General features: G+C 40.0%; 1 protein-coding gene across 1 annotated transcript in view; it reads right to left on the bottom strand.

The window, feature by feature from the left end:
* The window catches only part of smarcad1a (SNF2 related chromatin remodeling ATPase with DExD box 1a), a 39,186-nt gene extending 15,755 nt beyond the window's left edge, over window positions 1-23,431 (bottom strand). Inside the window, exons 1-8 of the mRNA XM_088912008.1 lie at window positions 22,846-23,431; window positions 20,390-20,552; window positions 14,232-14,364; window positions 13,241-13,307; window positions 10,197-10,288; window positions 9,790-9,888; window positions 8,229-8,307; window positions 4,709-5,100 (exon numbers count right to left, since the gene is read on the bottom strand). Coding sequence (XP_088768134.1) covers window positions 4,709-5,100; window positions 8,229-8,307; window positions 9,790-9,888; window positions 10,197-10,288; window positions 13,241-13,307; window positions 14,232-14,364; window positions 20,390-20,552; window positions 22,846-22,966 — 1,146 coding nt within the window. The 5' untranslated portion in view covers window positions 22,967-23,431. The remainder of the gene's footprint in view (window positions 1-4,708; window positions 5,101-8,228; window positions 8,308-9,789; window positions 9,889-10,196; window positions 10,289-13,240; window positions 13,308-14,231; window positions 14,365-20,389; window positions 20,553-22,845) is intronic.
* Window positions 23,432-23,734: the final 303 nt, after the last annotated feature.

The following is a 23,734-nucleotide window of genomic DNA, read 5'->3' as shown; positions in this document are numbered from 1 at the left end:
CTTTTACTGTGGTCTGGAGATATAGTATATAGCGTACATGACTGGGGAATGTTCCCACATGTGCAGGAAAGGAGCAGCCTGTGTTTCACCTCTTAGAAGGGCACAAGGGGGTTTCCTTTTCACCAGGTAGCCACACACAAGGGCAGCTGAACTTGTAATGCAACAGTATGTTATTCCAAGTCTCTACCAAGCCTAAAGCAAGCTGGGACAGACAGCTAGATTACAGCCAGTGTAACAGTAATACTCTGAACGTGGGGTAGACGGATTACTTTTCCAGTTGGTGCGCTTTGAAGGCCAAGATGAAACCGGTGAAACAGGAGTGTACTGTACTTCATTCTGCTACTGAAATGAGTTGCTCACATGTAAACCAAGTGACCAGCCAGGACACACCATCTAGGAGATTACATGGCAAAACACAACAGGTAGGGGGAAAACAGCAAAGATAGAATTACAGTAAGATTGAATCCCAAAACAAGAAGTGCAATTTTTCTAATGGTACTGCGGACTTTCCCATTTACTGAGCTCTTGTTGAACTGGCCCTAAATGCGCAATCTCAGTGTTCTGACAACCAAGTACAACCCAGTTTCCTAACAGCAGTCCCTTATAATTACAGGGCATGGTCACTGACTAACATGTATCCCATTATTGGATGACTTTTAAGACAAACTTAAAGATCCTGAAAAATTATGGAAAAGAACCACTTCTATGGAGACTCTTCTTTCGTAAGAACCCAGCTATAAAATAAAAGTCATGCTCTTGTCCTTGGGGAGATGGCAGAGAATCTCTTCCAAGAATCCTGTTTTTGTCCGGTTTGTAAAGTATACATTATTATTTTGAGAGACTGAAACAATTGAACTACAGGTGTTTCCATGGAATGGTTAACGATAACAGGAAAAAAATAACTGCTAGCATCAGTTTGTCTTTCCAAACAAACTTCCCGTGAAGAACAAACAAGCATAAGTACTTCTGCTTCTTTGTGCTTACAGAGAAATGCAAAATGTGCAAGTTATCTCCCTGAAATCTGTCTGGTTTCCAAATTATTTCAAAGGTCTTTGTGTGACTCAATTCAAGCATGGACTTTTAAAACTCAGTCAACCTTAACACAAAGATTAAGGACACTGCAGCAGAAGTGTGACCCTGTGTCTGTCTTGTCACCACAAGGAAAGATGAAAAATGACACTTTAAAAAAACATTCACTTTATATAAATTTATATTTTTTGCTGTATCCTTGTTGTTTACTGGAAATGTAGTTACTTTGACATGTTCCCTTAGTAAAGAAGAATTGAGCTGAATCAGTGACAAAGTTATGTAAAACCAACCCATGTCTTTTCTCATTTGTAAAGAAACATCAATAATACTCAGTTTCATACTTCAGATATTCTATCCCAAAAATTTAAACTAATTTTAGTTTCTGCTTTCATAGCTTTTTAAACGTGAAAATGTGACAAAGTAGTTAGTTGTACTAAAACAACTGGGATTTCTCCCTTTCACTTTCTAAAAGTGGAAAATCATTCCCGAGATATACTTTTGTGCATTTCAAGATGTGCAGAAAATACAAATGAATAAATAGCATCATTCTTCATTTCTTAGGTTAATGTGTGCATATGAATTTACACACAGAGTGTGGCTACATTACATAAAAGACTGCTACGTCACTCTTTGAGCCCCACTGCATTTGCAACTGCACAACATTCACACGTTGTCGTTCAAGAGGCAGTGCAGACTAATTGTTAGTCCTGGGTACTGAGTGTGGTCTGGCACACTGTCCAGAAGTCAGTTATCAGCTCGCTGGCCACACAGAACCAAAAATAACAACTTCAATCCCTACAGGGACCTTTCTCACTCAACATGAAGAATAGGATACAAAACTAAAACTGAGACAAAAACAAAGAGATGCACAGGATCGAAGAAGCCTAAGCACACGATGTCGGCCTCATCTCACAAGCGCAAAAGCTGGCCTGTTGCACTCATAACATGAGAGGCATATCTGGATTTTTATCCTTAAATACAGGTCTGCTCGACACCCATTTCAAAAACAGCCAGGTGCTGCAGCACCCTAGCCTAATATTCTCTTGTACATCTTTATAAGGAAAATCATCTATTTAAGATACCCTAGAAATCCATCCTCTTTTAGGACCAACAGCATGCTTTTAAAAAATTTCCACACTTCATTCAGTTTTCCATAATTGCAAGGAAAAATCTAACATTTATGTAATGCCTACAGCAAAGCGTGTATTAGATTCAATCTTCTAATCTTTAAATACCTCTTCATTGTACTGCCCATCTGTTCTGCGGTGCAGTTGTCATGAACTAGAACGTACCCTCGAGATACTGCAATCAGTGTCAATTCTGTCACGTCAAGCAGCTGCACGAACACCAGGTCTCTACACACTAGACTACATCGTGCGGAACAATATGCTGTTTTTACTACTATTTTGTTCTTTTGAAAAAATGAAGGAAATTGAAACACTGCACAGAAACTGATGGCAGTTGTTTTTAAAAAGCATTAAAGCTTCACCCTTTTTTGTATAATGCAGTCAGTAAAAAGTGTTCTGCCCCACAACAATGGGCACTCCAAATGTGTGAGAATCGCCCAATTTCCACTGTAGCCATGGCCAGGGTACAGCCATCAGTCTCCTGCAAGGAACTGTGCATCAGGCCCTACATGTCTCCGCAAGGAAAAGCTACCAGATACAGGAGCGTATGCCCACCTCAACCCTCCCTGTGCGTTTTGCAGTTACATAATTAAACAGTATGTGTAAATAAATGCACTGTCTACATATGCAAAGACAATGATGTGCACATACTGTATACACACATTCACCCTCACAGGCATAACAAATCCCCTGTAATGTAAATCTGTATTCATTAGAAGCTAAAATATGGCTAAAACGTGGCTAAATAGACTGTAACAGCAGCTCTTAAATTACCCAATTTACCCAGAACAAGATGCAGTGTGATTACATGCAGCAAATCAACAGATGTTTAGCAATAAGTTAACTCCTTAAGGCAATCCGTATCACTCCCTCCTTCCAAGAATCCCCACTACCAGATTTTAGTCAATGTAATGTATATGCGTGTACAATCAATATGTTTTTTATTTGCTGTCGTATTGCTTCTTAGCTTTTTATAAATACATTTTCTCACTATCTTTTTTTATATTTCCCCTTGATCATTAGCTTAAGCTTAATAATAAAAGATCTGAATCCGATCTTTTCTGATGTTTGCAGCAAAGCATATGCTCATTCTACAGAAAAACAGGAAAAAAATCCTAAATGAATCCCTGTTAAAACTAGTCTCAACTTCTTCTGTCCTTGTCTCGTTTCAGAAGACTCACCTGAACAGTTTAATGAGGATGAATGCCGGCCTGTTACAACACGCTGGGGTTCCCAATACTCTTGAGCTGAATGCCAGAGGAGCTGTTTTTCCCAACATTCGTCTAATGGCATTCAACAGCTCGGATCAGCAGATCATAAAGCATGGTTTTTCACTGCACATAACACCTAGCCTTTTTGTTGATGGCACTTCAGATAGATAGCATTGTTTGATTTAGTAGGGAGCCGAGATTTATTTCAAAACAAAAAGTTTAAATGTAAATGCAAGAACATACATTTACTGCCTCTGAAAGAACTTAAACTCAAAAAAAGTGATGAAATACTTGATGCAACAGAGTATATGTATCTGTCATTGCATTCACAAAAAGAGTAAGAAATACACCTAATATTTCAAGTACACACTCTGTATAAAACAATTTTTCCATTCAAGATTCTGTTTTTGGAGATATTCCACCCATCTCATTAATGTTCTCTGTCTCTCGTGCTTTAAAACCTATCTTCACATATATTCAGTCCCAGAAATTAAGACAAGGATCAACAAAAGGCCTGCTCTTTTCCACAAAAATCCATGCCTATGCAAAGTGCGAATCAGGAACAAGACACTTCAAACTACATGCAAATCAATTTTTACCTCAGGATCCACTCTTTTTACATTGCCGAAGTAACCCTTCAGGACACTTCTTCCACAACCCTTAATAAAATGATATAAAACAAAAAACTGCAGGCAACTTACCTGTGTACTTACTGAGTGTAGGGACTCTCTAACTACATATTAACCAGGAGGTCACAGCTACAACAGCTACCAGATATCCAGGGCTCACAGCAAACACTCGGTATGGCGAGAACATTTAGGCTAAAGAAAAGTTTTCTAGATATAAAAAAGAATCCACTTTGCTTTTTATTATTGTGCATGCAGACACCCATGCCTGCAATCTCAAACAGGGGGCTGCTTTGGGATTTCCATTTCTTCTTAAATGCCTGCTGCAATCTTGAAAATTCTGCCACATTCTTGCCTTCTGCATGGCAATACTCATCTGAACAGACTGGCTTTGAACTCCTTAGCAAATGAATCTCTTCTTTCCCCTCAGTGCAGTGATATAGACCAAGTTTCTATGCTACCAGGCTGAGTGACAGTGTTAGCAGCCAATCAGATGGGCTTTTTCAAGACCATCATCCCACAGTATATTCAAAAGTAGGTCATATGATCTTATTTGAAATGCCATTGGCTCAGGATTAGGTAGTGTTGGAACCTAATAAGGCTAAGGCCTCCCATTTCTGATTCCCTAGAGATATAACACACCTTTCCAATAAAAGTGTCTACAAAATTAAAAAAAGAAAAATATAAGCTTAAAGCAAAAAAAAAGTGAACTTACTAGGTCCTCCCAATTTTTAAAGGGACGGAGTTCTACTATCTTCTGAGCCTTTTTAACAGAGCACTGGGATATCAAGGAAAGCTCATCTACTGATGCATCCTGGAGGAAAGTCAATATTTTAGCTTTGAATTCCTGATTCAAACCATCTTCTGCATCGGAGTCCTCCCCAGAGGACTTCTCATAGTCACTGCTGATCGATTCCTCGTCCTCTGAGCTGCTGTCCTCCACTCGGGTCACTCTTGCCTTGTTCTTCCCCGACTCACTGGGCCTGCAGATCCAGTTCTGTTTTCTTGCCACCGGTCTCTCGCCAGCAGACAGCCAGGTTTTGACGTCTGGTGATACAGCATGCTCCTTTGTCACCTTGGGTTCAGGTGAACTACTAGAGTCTTGGTCTGTAAAGAGAATAATGGGGAGAAAAACAGTAAGGGACTTGGCCTTCTGCTTTATACCTAAACCATTCCTGTATTTCATTTTCTGTTTTTGCACACAGGGAGTTTCACTTTCAGGGGTTCATTGGCTTGAGAGTCCAAGGCCCCTGTTGTTTGATTTTTTACTACACAACAAGATGAAGGAAACAACACACGCCTAAACCACGCAAATCTGCTGAAATGACAAATCTTGAAATAGTAAACCATCTACAAGGTGGAAAAGAGTCCAGGGCAATGGACACAAGTGGTTCAGATGCATTTGCGCGTGTCCAGTGTCATGCAGCTTGTCGGCCACTTTTACACATGTGTCTAGCCTCAGAAATGTAGATGAATGTGTTGAAAAGGAAGAGGGAAGGAACAGCTGGAAATCTTATTTCCCATCTGTCACAAAAAACACAAGGTTCCTCATAAGCTACAGCCCAAGTGTCAAGGGTGGGGCCATTTCACTGTAAATTGCAGTGTGCTGCAGGAGGCTGGAAAAAGGGCAGGTGGAGAGGACTGAAGAAGTCTCATTGATCACTGTTGATCTGAAGATACATTTTAAAACAGCAGTAGGACATTCAAGTAAAATGTATTGCCTTTCTCTGCCTTTTTTGTTACAGTTATTTTCCTTGGATTATAAACATTTAAAGTATTTATGTTAAAAAAGGAAATGGTAAGACTTGTTATTTTGTAACAGAACAGCTGTCTTCACAAGGTTGAAACTTTTAAAAGGGTAAACTTTATTACCACTTTACTTTGTGTAACAGCTACCTTGGAATGTTTTGTGTATCAGCAAAACACAAAATTCAGGCAAAAACACTACACTTAAGATTCCATACATACAGTATGTGAAAAGTATTGCTATGCTTTACAAATGTTGTAAGGCTGCTTCTTGGAACTTCAACACAGTGTAAAAATGCTAGACGTCATAGAACACAATACTGATATAATAAGGCTTTCTTTCCTGGATTTCACTAAAAGACAGCAAAACTGAAAAGACACAAAATTCAAAAGTACTTGTTTCCAAATATACTAGATCAAGGATGGTGAAGAATGGATAACTGTAGTTTTATGGGGAAATGTATAACGTAGAAAAACAGGGAAACAGCTTAGCAATTCAACAACCTCTCTCCCGTCTCCCTAGCAAGTTCATCAGGGAATCTAAATAAATGAATCCTTGCTTCTGCGCAGAACCTATAGCTCACAATCAGGCCACCACAGTGATCTCAATATATAGTAGGAAAAGTACTCGTTCATCTCTTGATCTGAATAAATCACCTTGAGTCTTGCAACATTTCAATTGTTAAAATCGAGGCCGCCACGTGCGTAAGTCAAAGCACTATGATCTTAAAGGCTCCCCGTTACACACCAAGACATCCATTGGTGTGTAGTCCATTTCGTAATGAATTTAGGAAGTGTCTGGATACAAGGGGTTATAGAGGGATACATATAAGTGTGCTAAGAACAGTGACGGAGTTCTCCAAAATTATGTGTTCTACCTCTTATAGTTTGTTACACATGATGGCGCACACTGTGAATTGCAAAAAAAACACTTCGAAAAAAAATTCACACACTTCCGAATGAGCTGGGAGTTGACAGCACTAATTTGGCATATGCAAGATGCCAATGAGTTGAACCCCAAATACAGGTGACAGCTGCTTGCAAGATGTTCAAAGGAGAGGAGAATAGGAGACATGCTGTCAGTGCCAGTGCCACAAGCAGATCACTGAAAGAAGCCTGTCAGTGATCTGCTTGAAGGATCTGCTTGAATCTGCCGTCTGAAGTAGATTTCACAAGGACAGAGTCCCTTCTCAAAAAAAAGCCCAGTGGTCTTGCTCACCAGCTCTTATTTTGAATTGAAGCACTGATTTCTTAAACATGTTTTAAAAAGCTAGGCACTCTTCTGATGCAAAGCTTTTGATAGGGCGTTCACGATTAGTTAATGATATCACAAAGTGATGCTATGACTAGAGCGATTGTGGAAGAAAACGTGCTCTTCAACACGTTGATACACGTGCACTCTAACTAAACCCACTCTGTACAAAAGCAAGAATGAGCAACCCTTTTCAATTAAGGCCCTAAAGCAACAGTTAACCTCTAATAATAAGTGATTATCTGTTATTGTCTGAGGTGAGCTGCAGAGTTCATGTTTGTCTTTAGCAGCTGATTGCTTCCAAGTAGTTTGAAGTATAAAAGGAGATGTTAACTGTGAACATGTAGTTTACTCACATGTCAAAGGTCTAATGAAGAACTTCATTTCACATCAAGCATAACCACTTACAAATGAAATGGTGCACAACCTACGTTAACCACTGGCTGATTGAGATAAATGTAATGTCCCTTACAGAAATGTAATATACAGATTATACAGTTTTTAATTGGACACCATGTGTATATTTTTCAGTTTTTGTACCAGATGCAGCACTAACATTAATATACAAATATTTCTGTACAAATAAATAGACTTTCAGCAACCAGTCAATAAAGGTTATTTTGACATTTACGGCATTTCTATACAGAGAAGCCAAAGGCAACCATAGTTACTGGTGACAGTGCAACATTACAACTTTATAAAAGAAAACTGCAAAGGATTTAATAAAAAATAAAAAGCAGTTATCACATGCTTCAGTTATTTTTTATTCATAATCTGTGGCATAGTAATTAAAGGTCTCAAAGCTTTGTATTTAAACCTAAAAATGAAATTTGATCCCTTTGTAAGAACTCAAAAGCTCTGCCAAATCTTTTTGTAAAACACTGAATGGAAAGATAAATTCAAATGATTGCAAAGGTATAGCAACTTTCATACACCGTGCTTATCGAGCATGGACTTGCTAGCTAACAATTGCTGTTGTAAGACTTCTAAAAGCTTGTCCACAGGAACCGAGGAGCACAACCATTATACCAAATGTGCATTTGAGGAAACAAGTTGTTCAAAAACACCCCTAGAAAGCGTTTTGAACTGTATCTGTATTCTGTATATGGCAGAACTGAGAAGATTTGACTGTACTCAGAAATGAGGTTCCCTTCCACCGATGGTCATGTAACATGTCAGGGTTGCCCGACGCTGGCCAGTGTGTCATTGCCTCAGTGCTCTCAATGAACAGGCTCACCTGGGTCAGAAAACATTCTCAATGCTTCCAGGGCATCTTCAAAGCACCACTCGTGTTCCTGCAGGACATCTCTCAGCTCCTGGAGAGCAGCATTAAGAAATAAAGATGATCACATCGGGTAAAGGACAGTGCAAGCTAGCTTACTTCACAGTGCCTCCCTACATAACACCAGCTTGGTTTCTCTCATTAACAGATTTGTACACCAGTACAGGAGTCCCTCTTTGCAACACTACTCTCCTACTCACTGCCTATTTCTAATGCCTGAGCCCAGACATCGAGGCAGCCAGAAAGACAACTGTAATACAGAGGTTTATTCTGCACAGTCAGTTCTAGGATGGTTCAAATTCATACATACACATTACTATCTGATTAAAATTAATCACAGGAGCATTGGGAAGCATGTGGGGATGTCACAACTCTGTACAACTGACTCATCTTGGCCATAAGATTACAGATTGGAGAACATGACCAACTGCAAAAAATACAATTCACAGGAACAAGGACTGATTAATGAACCAAAAACATCATGTCAGCATTTCAATGGGTATAGCCTTTACTTACTGGTCTTCCCAATCTTTATCAATGATTTAGTTTCTGGTACAAGTAGAAAATTAGATAAAGAAATAGTATGAATGCCAAGGAAAAACAGACTACAGATTAAAACCATGGAGAGGGCAAACACATGGCAAATTGTTTAATCTTGAGAAGTGCAAAGTGACAATAAACATGAATGGGTTTGGAGACCTATGGAGTCTCTTCCCAGTTCTCCTCAAGAAGCAATAAAAAGCAAGCACAATATGGAAGCCTGGAACTGAAATCAAGGGCAGTTATCACATTTTACAACATACTTAACCAAACTACTTTTGGAAGACTATATTTACTTTTGGTCACCATACCACAAAAAGGATATAACAGCCTTAGAAAGCATTCAAAGGAGAGCTACAAGAATGATTCCTGGTCTCAGGATCACATACAGACAGGCTAAAAGAGCTAGATCTTTTCAGTCTAGACCAGAGGAACCAGAGAGAGGCTTTGATCCAATGATATGAAATCCTAAGGTGTACAGACAAGGTTAAACCTGGGGAATGTTTCATACTTGATAATGAATCAAGACACAAGGTCACAACTGGCAATTAAATGGAATCTGACTTAGGACAGAGAAAAGGAAACCTAATTGCCAGCTGACTGAACCTCAGACTGAGCCCTTTCAAGGAAAGGCTGGATGAAATTTTATATTTTAGATTCTCTTAACTATTAAACACCAAACAAATGAGCTTGACAAGACAGCTCCCCTCACTTGCCACTTGTTTTATGATCTTAATACTTTTCGTAGATTGTGGAACTTTCCTTGCCTTTAAAAAAATTACCTTGTGAGAATTTTTGCTCAGGTTTGTGTGGAAAGGAAAAGTTATGAGCTCACTATGCAAGCAGTTTATAACATCACAATGTTTCAAAGCACGGAGACTATACATGTATCTATACACATTGCCATATAAAGACAAGAGTTTTGACAAAGTGCCAAGCAAGAATAGAACAGAGAGAAAGATCTGCATAGACTCACCTCCTTATCTAAATTAGGGAATTTCTTTTGAAGTTTCCTCAAGGTTGCTTCCTGTTTCTCCCATTCTTCCATGGAATTAGCGGCTTCATTTTCATCCACCTCAAAAAGCGAGGAACAAAAAAAATCAGCAACGGTCAATATGTAGCTTAACAATGTGCAAGGTGTTCCTGAAACGCAAATGACAGCAAGGTTTCCAGTGAACTAGTGCTTTACTTCTAATAACAAGCAGACTTCTAACCAACGGGGTGAACATCAACCATTAATGTATATCAGATCCACTTAAACCAGACCTCAAATGTCCATCTACTTATTGAAAGAGCACCAGAACTGGGTAGTTGGGCCTCTTTCATTGAAAAGCTACAGTGAAGCACCATGTCATAGAAAGGAAAACAGTATCCTTAACTCACTGCTGTTTTCTTCTTCTTGCTTGGTTGAACTATGTCACTATCCTCAGAGCTGCTTTTCGAAGAGTCATTATTCTTTCTCTTCCGCGCATTATCTAAAAAAAGGATCAAAACCAATCATTTCATCTCAACTTGCACAGCATACTAAACAGCTTAGAAGTAAAGAGGCATAAATAGCCAAGATCATTTGAGGATTAATTTGAGTTATTGAGCCTTTTCCGGTCAAGGAGTCTTTAAAACTGCAAACAGAAAGATTGTTAAAACCATGGCTGTGAGAGGTGAAAGAGGGAACTTGTGCTTGGAGAGATCTTTTATCCTCACTGCTTCCACATGTTCTCTGAAAAGATCAGTCTGTCTTCTTTGTGTTTCACCAATGGAAACGGCAGGGCACTTTCTGTAAGACATGTAATAAATGGAACTGCTTGACAAATATGATGTACTTGGGTGATCTTGATATGGTTCAGGTGTTGATGAGATGGTCAGTGGTATTACCTTTTTTCCAGGCTCACCAATCAGCTCATACCTGACCATTTCAAGGTCATCCAGAGGGCGTCATGTCCGTCACATTCATTGCATCTCTCACATAGAACTGCTCTGATGTTTATAATGATGAAATAGGAATATTGTGGAGATACCATTATATACAACACTGTAAATAAAGTACCAGTTGGTACTGTATGTTAATGTGCTGCAGATGCATCCAAAAAATCTGAACCGTTCCACTGACAAGTACAGCAACACTATACAAAATGTTTAACAAGTAATTCTGTAGCTTCATGATCTGCAGGGTTTTCCCCACATATAGAAACATGTTTCACGGCATGCATATTCTGAAAGCATCAATGCTGGCACACGCCTTCTGTAAAGATTTAGGGAATTAAGTAAAACTCAACAAACACTTGTCCAATTATATCAGGTGCAGGGCTGACAGGTTTTAGGGTGCAAGGATTTCAGTAACCTGACCCACGGGCAGCATTTCACACTTAGTGAGCATGGCTACTACATAGGTATCAGTCAAGGTGCAGGAAGTTTAATCTGCTTTACATACATTTGTCTAATGACATTTGTCATTCAACTATTGTCTCCCCCACATGTGTGGTCCATTATTATAGCAGATTGCCGACATTGAAGCACGACAAACATTATATGAAGTTTAAGGCAAAACCTATGTTGTAAAGATGGCTTCAGTAGTTACATATAAAATCCTTACCACTCAAAATGAAACAACGCAGAGTATTCTAATATTACTGAGAAAAATAAATAACCTGGTATAATATTTAATATCTTTCAAGCAGAAGGCATTGAGATTAGGGTGTTACAGAAGGTTCCACATTCATCAGATCTACTGCAGTTGAAAACAGAAATTTAGCTTGTGAAGACCTGCCCTCAGAACATCTGTCAGGACTTGGCAAGTGATCTGACACTTTCCAGAAGAAAATCGTTGCTATCGGGGAGGTGCCAAAAAAGCACATCAGCATAACACACGCAAGAATTAATCGCAAGTTTTTTCTCTCCTGGCTGTTGTGCGTCAACAAGAAATTGAAAAACAAATGAAAATCCAGAGATTCTGTATCATTAGTCTCATCTGAAGTGATTAACAGAAAATACAGCTCATCTGTAGCTTAAGGGTTTACACCTCTGTCCAAGCACACTGTGTGAAAGGCAATATCGTGCAACTACAGCTCCAGGTGAAAGGGCTGGCCAGTACACGTCTCCACTGCATTTAACCCTTTTCTGTGCATCCGCATGCATCACTCTGGATTACCACCAATTTGTGAAGAACTACAATGTTTCTTGTCAAATCCTTCAGTACATGAAGACAAACTGCGTTACACATACAACTGTTATCCACCCACGGGACTTTGTCTTCCATCAGGCTGGTAAAGTATCAATCATACTCATACACTCTAATGAAGGACACAGCTTCAATTAGGTCCAGTGGTTGGTGCTATTAGTTACTTGTTACAGCTGGTCAGCTGATTGGTTTCTGACAACAGCTTTCGTCACTGTTCCCCTTTTGCTGTCAGGGATTTATATTTGGGACTTTTACATTAATGTGAAAGAGTCCTTCATCTGACCGGGCAAAATCCCGGCTCAGCACAGCAGCCAGCCAACGTGTGGTAAGGTTCACTTGCAATGAGCCAGTGAGGAGCTCCTGCTGACTGACCTGTCTGAGCTGTGGTGCTGTAGAGACACAAGCGCCATGGCAACGGAATACATCACTAGGAATGGCAGGTCTTCAACAGAGGCAGGAAAACAGCTGTGACATCATCTCACCTCCCCCATCTCTTCATTAACTTATTCATGTGAACTCAAAGGTCCATAAGACGCTTGGTTACATCAGATTACATTGTTCCACTTGATTCATTCTATATATTTTTCTGAACCTCTACATCAACCACAATTGCATCAGTTTCACCTGCACTAGGGCCTGGAAGTATTTCTCAAAATCCCATTTTGTTAGTTTCTGGGCTCAAGTCGTTTACTGACACCACGGAATTTCATCAGTAAAAAATGCAAGGATTTCTCTTCTGAAATCCTGGAGTAAAATGTCCTTTTGGAAATCAAGCTAACAAAAGGCAAACTGTCCAAGATCTAAACAGCATGCTTGCAGAGTTGCCAACAATCCTTATTTCCATTCTTTGCAAACCTGTTCACTACTGCCATGAGCTGCAGTGCTTGAAATATGAATATGAACATGAAGAGCTTAGAGTGATGTAGCTCTGGGCCTGACCCACTGCTCCTAGTTACCACTCTTACCATCCCCCTGATTGAGACTCCCAACAGGCCAAACAACGGCCTGTTCAAAACACAGATGACAGCATTTAAAACTGAACCGCAGCAGAGGAGTACAGTCAGATGGCACAGAATTGTAAGAAATTTGACTTGTGAAAAAAGGTTATGATGAAAAAATTGCCATGGTGTATGCCACTTTCCCATTTGAAGTAAAAGGCAAAAAACAATTCTGGTTTTTGCAAACCAACACCCAGAATTTCTTATTATACAAACTATACTCTTACTTACATTCAAAAACACTAAACAATTACCTTCATCTCCGAACAGTACCACGCAAGAGGCCACTGCTCCATCCAAAGTGCTAGTGTTTTTTAAGACCTGAAATAGGAAAATATTACTCTTTCACTCTTAAACGACAGATAACAATTACAGGTTAAAGGCTATAGAGACTCAGCTTAAAAGTAAATACATACTTGCAACATCATGAAATCACTGCACAACATTCCGCACATTAAAGAGTCATTCTATGTGACTGTCATCTAATTAAAAAACAGTACTTCTTTGCCCCTTGACCAAAGGAGGATACAGACTTTATTGAGGAATTCATCAAGCTAAAAAGGAATTTGGCTTTTAGCCATGCCATGTCCCTTTCACAACCTACATGGTGATTCCCCCCAAGCAAAACATTTTTATAACATGACCTAAGCAGAAATTAACCTTACAAGAAAGGTGTGCCCTTTTACTTTTTTTTGAAAAAACATGATAATAAATACCTGTCTACCCTCCCTATGGATGCCCTTCAGGTGTTAGTGAAAAAGGCACTACATCCCTGAGATAAATGGTTTTATCATGGACTAACTACGTAGTATTCCAGCTGTGACTGGAGTTCTTGAAGGGCGGAATTCTTGCCTTGGGCTGGTTAAGCATAGAACATAATTAATTTAACAATTAAATGCAATAAAATGAAAATCAAATACAAACTTGATACAGAGGCCTGCTCTGCACCGGGAGTCCTAAAGCCTCTTAACCAGCCCACACTGTTTTCTGCAAGAGTTGGATCTATACTCCATCCAATGCCTCACCTTTGCTGGTGGAGCCATGTGAAAAAGGGGGACTGACCCAACACTTAACATTTCAGGGGTTCTTGGGAAACTAACACTCAGAGATTTTAATGTAGAAGGAAATACAAAACAAGGAGGGGGAGGGGTCACAACTAAACCTACATGAATGGATGCTAGAACGTATTATCGAGAGTAACAGATCACAACCCTTAAGACAGTGGGCCTCCAGAATGTCCTGTACCTCTTTCAGCTGTTTACTGTCTTTCTGCGGGAAGATCTCCTTCAGTTTTGAGAGCCTCTCCTCAGTAGTTTCTACATCCACCTGGTCAGAATTCTGAGATGCCTCATCTTCAGAGTCTTCTAAGTACAGTTTCCTAAAAAAAAAAGATAATAAGACCTGATAATAGACATTAGTAGTTATATGACCTGAAGTGGCTGGCTAGCTGAAGGATATGCTAACAAGCTGAACACAGATGATACCAAGGTCCAGTGTGTGCCTTGTCTCATGAGCAGGTACACTGGCAGACAGAGTAAACCCAACTGAACAGAATTCTGCTGAAAGGAACAGAGATAAGAGTCAATATGGGTACAACAGAAGAGCCAAAACCTCTTCAAAAAGGACACAATACAGCTTAGTGGAAACAAACTCCAGTACCAAGTCAAGACCGTATGAATTGTAAATAAACTCAACTTTTTACTTAGACCAAAAGGCTAGATGTGAAAACAAACTGTCATTGCAAACTATGAACTTTGCAAGCTATCACTCATTGAACTGCAGCATGAAGAGGCATTCTTTTTTACATGACCACAGGATCTTTGGCATGAGAAACTCATAGCTATTATCTCAGAGAACTAGGAAGTGGTCCCACGTGGTGTCCTGATGGGTCAGCTCACTGTGGATGTCTCAGATAACCAGGTCTACATGCTGTCTCAATAAACTTTAAAATAATAAAGTACCTCATTAGTGTTCCAATGAGAATCATTTGGCTCACCTGCCTGTTGGTTTCTCTGAAACCAACAGAAGGCTGGTGGTTTTCTTTCCCCTGCCCTTGAACAACTCTGTACTGCATACAGTGAGGGAAAAGGTACCAAATGCTATCAGATGATTTCTTTTCCAAATTTGGAAATGTCGTTTAATTTACTATTTATTCATTGAAACACTTTCAGAATTAGAAACATACATGTGGGAAAGGTGAGTATTATAGTGTTATATATCACTATAATCCTTGTCTGCTATGTTTTTTTAATTCTTCAATATCTTAAGCTGTGTGTTGAACGTGGCTGTTCAGCAAGAATTACATTTTTCTATCCAGCTGAAAAGTCTTGAGAAAATTCCTTACATTACTGAAAATTTCCAGTAGATTATTGGTATTGTAAATAAAACTGATTACAAAAACTAACAATTACAGTAGAACATGATTATAATAAAGAATCTGAATTTTAGGAAAACCTGATTACTTAAGATAAGCGACATTTAGCCAGTACAAAGCAGTTCACACCTCTGCTTTTACACACAGTGCCAGTGAACCAAGCAGTCAGGACCACTGCTTAATGTCTCATCCAAAGGATGGTGCCTCCCTACAGCACACTGCCCTGGTCACCACACCAGGATCTTGGATTGGAAACTGTGGTGTAGTGGGAAGAGCACCACCGACTGGTAAACCACCACCCCTCACAGAAGCAACCCGCATTTCTTTTGAGATCCCTCATTCCCAGGCCCGGCCCCACTATTGACAAAATTTCTTTAAAAAGTACATTTTAAACTATATCTGTACAAGAATCCTGGTACTTATATGAGCAGCACATTGTAGCACTTTTAGAGGCCTACAGTGCGACAAATATAGAACATACTGGAAACACCTAGGGAACAGACAGCAGGGAAGGTGTTAAACTAAAAACATGAGAATAATTCCTACTTCACAAAAAACTCTAACAAGAGCTACAGATATTACACATTCATCTCCTGATCTTCTATATTGTTCAACAAATAAAGTCTGCAAAGTCAGTTGTTTCTCTCCCCTCCCACACACACTCTAAATCAATATTGCTTTCTGAGGAGCCAGCTCAGGGGAATGTTTCTACAGGTCTACGAAAGTATGTGTGTTACAGCAACTGTACAAAATGAAGGCTGATTATTTGCCAATTATTTCCATTATGCACAGACCACATTTTTAATCAGAAGTGTACAAAAGAACCAAGCTGTGATTTTGAAAGCTTGAGACTTGTTAGCTTTAACAGAATGTGCTTTAAGAAAAAACCCTGTGTTTTCATTGTTCCAGCCAAGATTCTTCTGGCTAGCTTGATCATGTTACGGACTATTTTATTATATATTACTGTGGAAAGAAACTTTTACTGAGCCAAGTGAAATTTACAGTAGGGTATCATAATACCCTTTCTTAGTTCAGGTGGGTCGCTGCGTCAGCATGCGCAGGCTGCAAAGGAACAGTGCTCACACCTGAAGAAGGCTCCACGGCCGAAACGTTGTGTTTTCTTTCTTCTTCTTTTTTTCAGCATGGAATAAACCTATTACTTATACTCTTTCTTATATTGGCAGGAAACGTGAACAGCTCAGGTCTGTGCATTTAAAAACATTAACAAAGCTTAATCAAAAGTGTGACAATCACCATTAAAGAGATATTTCATTAAAATGATATTTTATTAGGAGACCATTAGACTATGTAGAATACTCCAGTTAGTGCTCAGATAATTCAAATTAGTAACCTGAGTACTTTTAAAATGCTAATTATAACTCTTGATGAATGTGAACCCATAACCCATGGGGTAATCTCCAATACCCTTAAATGGGATATGAATATCACCAGCATCACAAAGAAAGCACTGCAAAGAATGTACTTTTTTAGCGTCAGCTGACAAACTTTGGTGTCTCCCAACCAGTTCTGAAACAGTTTTACAGAGCCATTATTGAGAGCATTCTGACTCCCTCTGTAACTGTTTGGTTTGGCAACTTATCTGCCCACTCCAAAGGCAACCTCACTGTTTCATTATTTTTAAATACTTAAAAACAGGATCAAGTCACTACTTAAGAAAAACCCTTAGTTTTAAGACTTGTATTCCTTGATAACCTGCAATTATTTTTTTCCAAAATTTTACATGCATTAATGAGTACAGCAAATTCACTCTCGTAAGATGGAAAGGTTCATTAGCTGTCACCTGGTCTCCACTCACTATTTATACAATTCCAGAGCAAAGAAGCAGGCAGAAACACAAGTTACCACCTGTTTAATAAAGTTCCCTGAGGAAGACTCAACCGGTCTATTAAAACCAGTACCACCCGGTATCTGAACAGCTTCTTTCCTAGGGCTGTGTTTTTGCTTAACCAGAATTCCTAGTTACAGTATATGTGCAACAGATTCATAACTTTTCGCCTTGTTTGTGTATTGTATATGTGGAATGTTTTTGCAGCACCAAGTACACCCAGGTAAATTCTTTGAGCAAGAAAAAGGACCTTGAAGTCACAGCCAGGCTAATGGAAGAATGCTGGATTTCACTCGAGGTCACTGCAAGAGCAGGCCTTACTGTGCTACCCTCCTATACAGCCAAGCTGCTGGTGTTGCACCAGGGACCCGGTGACAACCACGGATTAGCACCAGAGATTGGTCTGCGTCCCTGCTTTACACCCGTTGCTTGCCGGATTGGCTCCGGCTGCTCCACGACTCTCAATTGAAAGCAATTCATCAACCTTCTTTCTAACCATTTGTCCGCGTGCCTTATTATCATCTGTTGTTTTCCTTTTTGTGCAGACAGTCCTTGTTCTAAAACAAGAACCCACTTCAAGCATCTTGTTCCAACGTCCTCAGCAAACAGAACTTCAGACATTCTCTCCTCAACCTGATAAACAAGAGTCTATGCCCTAATACCTATATTAAAGGGGAACTACAATGCTATTTTATATTTTAGGTTTAGAAAAAAAACAACATTGACAAGTACATTTCAAACCACAGTGAAAGTAAAATATACACAGTAACATGTAAAACCTCCAAAATACACAAAAGTTCCAGACATGTGCAGCACCATATTGCCATCATCCTCTGTGATTCAGAAAGAGGCAACAATATTTCTGGTGACTTCATGTGGCCCTATTACATTGTGAACAAGCAGGCTTGTGAATACATCTTTTAATCCAACAGAAATATTGCTCTTGACTTCGAGACGGTTTTGCCAACAAATACAACTTACTTTTTAAGACTGCATGCAGATCGTGTTGGAATATTTATGCAGTGAAATGTCTGCTGTACAACCTGTACTTATTCGTACGTACATTGCATTACATTATTCATGACAGGGACTAGTGAGCAGGAAGGGCTGCTTCATGTCGCAATTCTCAAGAACTCCCTCTTTCACCTGTGGCAAGACCAGAGGATTAGCGACACAATTGGTTAAGAAACTAGGACTGCAGTTCCCCTTTAAGAGAATTTACCAGGTGACCAATTAATGATTGATAATTGAGGACAGAACTTGTTGGGAACGACAATGTGTCAAACTCCCACTGTGAGTGTCTGTCTCACCCTGCTGAGGTCCAAATGGCTACATTTCAGGTGACAACAGAATGAACTGAATAATTAAATACTGGAACCCAACCCAGAAGACTCAAATCTTCCCCGAGACCAGGGTTTGGAACCCCTTTACCAGACAAAATGGGGCGATATTTTAAACAGGATAGTCATACCAGTACATGCAGTGGCATTATTCTTTCAGAATGTTAAGACATTTTCTATAAAATGTATTGCACATAAAACACACTATTCTTACATGTATTTTTCTTTGTTGAATTTCATTACACTTCCCAGAGATCCCCATAACTCATTCACCATGTCAGCCCCTTTCATTTTATGCCTTTCTTAGAGGAGCAAAATACTGCCAACAAGTTTTTTCTAATCATAACTCCGGCAGACTGGTCTCTGAAGGACCCTATTAACAGCCAACTTGCAACTAGAGGGCGTTAAGGCCACCATTAGCTGTAAATAGTCACAGTAGGTGATAATTAGTTAATTAATAAGATGCTTGGTAGAGGTTAAATCCACATTGGTGCCTGACAGCAGTCTGGAGACGCTGCTGAAGAGGTCTTTTTGCTGTATAATTCAAAAGTTTCTGCAATAAAGGCTCATGCACTTACTTTGATGTCAATTGAGAGTTTGTGTTCAGATGCCCAAAGCCACCTTGTTAGAAGGTGGGGTCTGTCACAATAACAGATGGAAGTAATAATGTAACACAGCCAGTGCCTCGGGCTATCAAGTTCAGGTTGATGGTTACTCATCAGTGCCAACATCTGAAGTAGGACTTACAACTGTTTTAAGATAACATATGGTGAAATGAGCAGATAATATCTGCTTCACATGAAACTTACAATAGAAATTGCCAACTTCCTTCACTTCAGAACAGAAATACAAAGCATTTTTAATTGCCACCATGAATGCGTTAACTTCGGCTTACACCCGAAGAAGGCTCCACAGCCAAAATGTTGAGTTTTCTTTCTTCTCTTTTCAGCATGGAATAAATCTATTACTTGTTCCTTTGCAGCCTACACATGCTGACACAGCTACCCACCTGAACTGCGTAATACTTAAACTATTTAACAAAAATGTAAAAAAACAGCTACAAGACTCAACCTCAATAAAACCCTGCCATGATTTGCAGTTTTACATGATTTGATGCAGTTTAATCCAGAAACATTTTGTAATTGCTTCAGTACTTGCTATAATAAACCAGAATGTAAATTAAATAATTATTTAAATCTTTAAATGCAGTAGGTAACAAAACTCAGCGAGCGGATTATACTTCTTGATGAGAAGGAAGATCTGAGCCATACAGGATCACACAAGATCTTTTACTTAGCTGTGCGATGTGAAGTAGCACTAATGCTCCAGACAGAACAGAAATCAGCACATATAGAAAACACCCGAGATAGAAAAATGCTTTGGGTGTGAATTGAAAGCAGGAGTCAAACACACTCCTGTCTTATCTGCTTCCCAAGAATGAAGATGGTATTATAAGCAGTGAGTTAAGGACATACTTCCCTTGGACAATAATAACATCACTTTATTAACCCTTTACAATTTCTTGCATTAGGAATTATCTTTTCGCATATCCCAGCTTGCTCTCCATGAGACACACAGATAGGGAGAGAGCCTGGAGTCAGAGCGCAGGGTCAGCCATTGTACGGCGCCCCTGGAGCAGTTGGGGTTAAGGGCCTTGCTCAGGAGCCCAACGGAGTAGGATTCCTCTGGCGGCTGCAGGATTTGAACCGGCAACCTTCCAGCCACAGGCACAGATCCTTAGTCACAGAGCCACCGCTCCACCCGCATTTATACAAAATGGTCACGCATAAACATGGAAGGCATTTGCCAAGAAAACAGAGAAACCATAATGAACTGCACTTACTTTCTTTTTTCCTTTGCCACAGGTTTGGATTTTATGGAATGCGCATCTGAAACCGTAGAAGGCAGGTCGTCTGCTTCCGAGTCCGAATCTAAAAACTCCACTCCTTTAATCTGCTTATTAGAAGGTGGGCGCTTTGGTTCTGGGGTCTCCGGAACCACAGTAACTGTGGAGAAACACAGGGTATCAGCTGGTGGAATAATAGTGTAGATTGTGACAAGGCAAATTTTCCCCCAATCTTGGTCATGAATAAACCACACGATGGCTCCCAGTCACCTAAATTTTAAAGGTACTGGGTGTTGCGGTGTTAATTCAAGAATTTACAATATGATTAAAGTAGACGTTATTATCATATAAACGCATATGTACAGTACAAATGCTAAAAATATTTTTGACATTATTAGTAATCCATAAATGTCATTAACGACAATACCCGCGACCCCATATTGAATAAAGAAAGCAGTTAAAAATGGATTAATAACAAGATCATGTCTTAGCATATCCTCTACATCTGGAGAGCTGACATTCTGTCTTCATGATTTGCTACACATAAACGTGCATTGGCGCAACACAAACACATCTCAGAACGAGCCTCATCCAAAGCCAGATCCCATCCCGAATTCTGCCCTGAACAAAATGGCACTAAGAGACACAGGACTGAGTGGCAACACAGTCATTGCACCAACATAAAACACCTGTATTTCTGACAACTTCAAAACAATGTGCTGCAAACATACTGTAGCTCAGAGTATCATTTTGAGCACCTGAACAAGATTTGCCACAGCAAAGGTGATAAATACTTATCCAATCAACATTTTTAGCAGTCTGCTGCATCTTTTTGCTGACATTTAATGGATTTCTCCCATAAAAGTGCTAGTCTGAGCATTCAAGCAGTGATTAATTAAAATGTTATTGCATACAATGTGTATAGCAGCCCCCATCATTTATAATTCAACAGAAAGGGGCATCATCGGAAGGGGGCAAGGTGACATACACAGCCACTGACACAAAGTATAACCAGTAGCACCCTAGACTGTAATTCTTATTAGCAAAGGCAATGTGAGGCACCCCAGGGACTTGATATTACACTTGATCTTAGCCAAAAGGCCAAGAAAGGGCTTGATAATAATAATAATTAATAATTATTTACACTTATATAGCACTTTTCTGGACACTACACTCAAAGCGCTTTACTGGTAATGGGGACTCCCCTCCACCACCACCAATGTGCAGCATCCACCTGGATGATGCGACGGCAGCCATAGTGCACCAGAACACTCATCACACATCAGCTATCAGTGGGGAGGAGGAAGACAGAGAGATGGTGAGACTACCAACACAGCTGGAACAGGACTGGACAGGAACGACACAGCTGTGACACAGGTCTCAGCCTTAGGGTTTGGATTTTAGCAAATACGATTTTAGCAAAGACGGAATATTTGAAAAAGATTTTAAAAAATGCTGGCTGTTTCGTTACAGCTCCCTTTATAAACCTGTGAATTAACGTGTCAGAAGAAAAAACCCCATGAGCCTCGAAGTACCTTGTTAAAGAAGAGCAGGTCACCAGCAGAATTTAGTCCTGGCTGACCAGGTTTTGAGTCTTGCATCCTACATTTAGATCTAGATATTGATGATGGCTTCTTACAGTGGCATTCAACCTATTTTCCACCTGTTTGTGCACGTGCAGGCACAATGCTTGTCAAGGTGACTTTCAGACAAATACTGTAAATGAGAAGTTCCCTGACCAAGACTACAGGTCACATACTGACTCAAGATGTGTCTGAAGAATGTGGAAAGAAAAAGAGGTACCTAAGGACAGCAGCTGGGCAACATCCTCCATCAGGACATTACATGTTGTATATGGACAAAGCCAACCCAGTGGACTCATCAATTAAACAACAACATAAGCATTTCATTGCACTTGTGCATATGACAATCAACTCTACTCTACTCTCTACTAAGGTCAGGAGTGTGAACAGAGAGGCTGTGAATTTAGTTTCCAGAGCCTTGGTTCAACATCTCATCCAAAGAGGAAAGAGCACCACCTTCTCGTCCCCCAACACCACTCACAGCAGCAACCTGGTTTCCCTTGGAGGTCCCCCACCCTGCCCTGGCTAGCCTCCTGGTTAGGTCAGGTGATAAAGTGGTAAGGATGCTACCAAAAACACTCGATGTATGGCAAAAAAACCAAACAAACCTCCGTACTGCATACTGCATACACAGATATATACATGAGAGGCACAGCTTACACGGGCACGCTCTCTCATCACACGTGGTACATATCCCTGCAGGTCACAGGTCAACAGGTAGGGTTGTACAGCGGTTCATACAATAAACCTCACCTGAGCGGCTCCCCCTCCCCGTCCGCGGAATAACAGCGGGCCAGTGTACACTACCTCGATACCCCTACCCCCCACCGCCTAGTGACCCCAGCCTGCTCCAGTCGGTCACTCCGTTACCTGTTTTATTCTCTTTCTCAGAGTCCGGGCTTTCGGACCTGCACTCCTCCGCCAGCACCGCCGAGTCGGGTTTCCTCTTGTCCTTGGTGAAGCGAAATCGGTCCAAATTGAATAAACTCATAATGGCCAGATGCGGTCTCGCTGTAGGGTTTTCTCCACTATTCGGCTCGGCTCTATTGTTACTTATATCAACAGTCTCACCACCTCTTGCCGCGGGTGCTGAATTTATTTTCTAAGGGGAATAACCGATTTAATTATTTGATAATAGACTACAAAATACTGGATAAAGTTGTTGGCAGTGATACCACAATAAATGCCTCAGCAGAATTCTAACCGAAGACTAAAAACCATTTTGCGGCATCCTTTCTACTATGCGCATGCACAACTGTTTCAACAGGAACAATAAAACAGTTTTCATCCCCTTAACAAAAACATTAAAATCGATCCTCTATGATGACTCTATGCACAAAACATGTTTTATTTATTTGTTTGTTTTCAAAATTGCTTAATCTCCTGGATTATAAAACCGGTAAGAGACGCACAATTTCCCGCGAACCGGCTCTCTCCCCAGGAACAAACAAAATCAGATCCCATTGGAGAACCCTGAATCACGGCTAAACCAATCCAGACTGAGAAGAAATAGAAGTGGGAAGATTTTTCGCGATTGGTTACCGGCGTCCATTCTGACTCTACATGCTCGGTAACTAGTAACAAATACAGCAACTACTGCTCTTTGGATCCAAAATGGCGTCACAGCTAACGCTATTTATACTATATATTTTATATATATAGATCTTTTTCACATATACTAAAATTGACCATATGTTGTATGTACGTAAGGGAGCTAAATGTAAAAATAACAAAGCCCATTTCCTTTTCCTTTCTGTAA

The sequence above is a fragment of the Atractosteus spatula genome, chromosome 3, assembly GCF_055471065.1.
Source record: "Atractosteus spatula isolate fAtrSpa1 chromosome 3, fAtrSpa1.hap1, whole genome shotgun sequence".
NCBI lineage: Eukaryota > Metazoa > Chordata > Actinopteri > Semionotiformes > Lepisosteidae > Atractosteus > Atractosteus spatula.
Note: the sequence above shows the minus strand (reverse complement) of the source record. Positions and strands in the feature narration are given on the sequence as shown.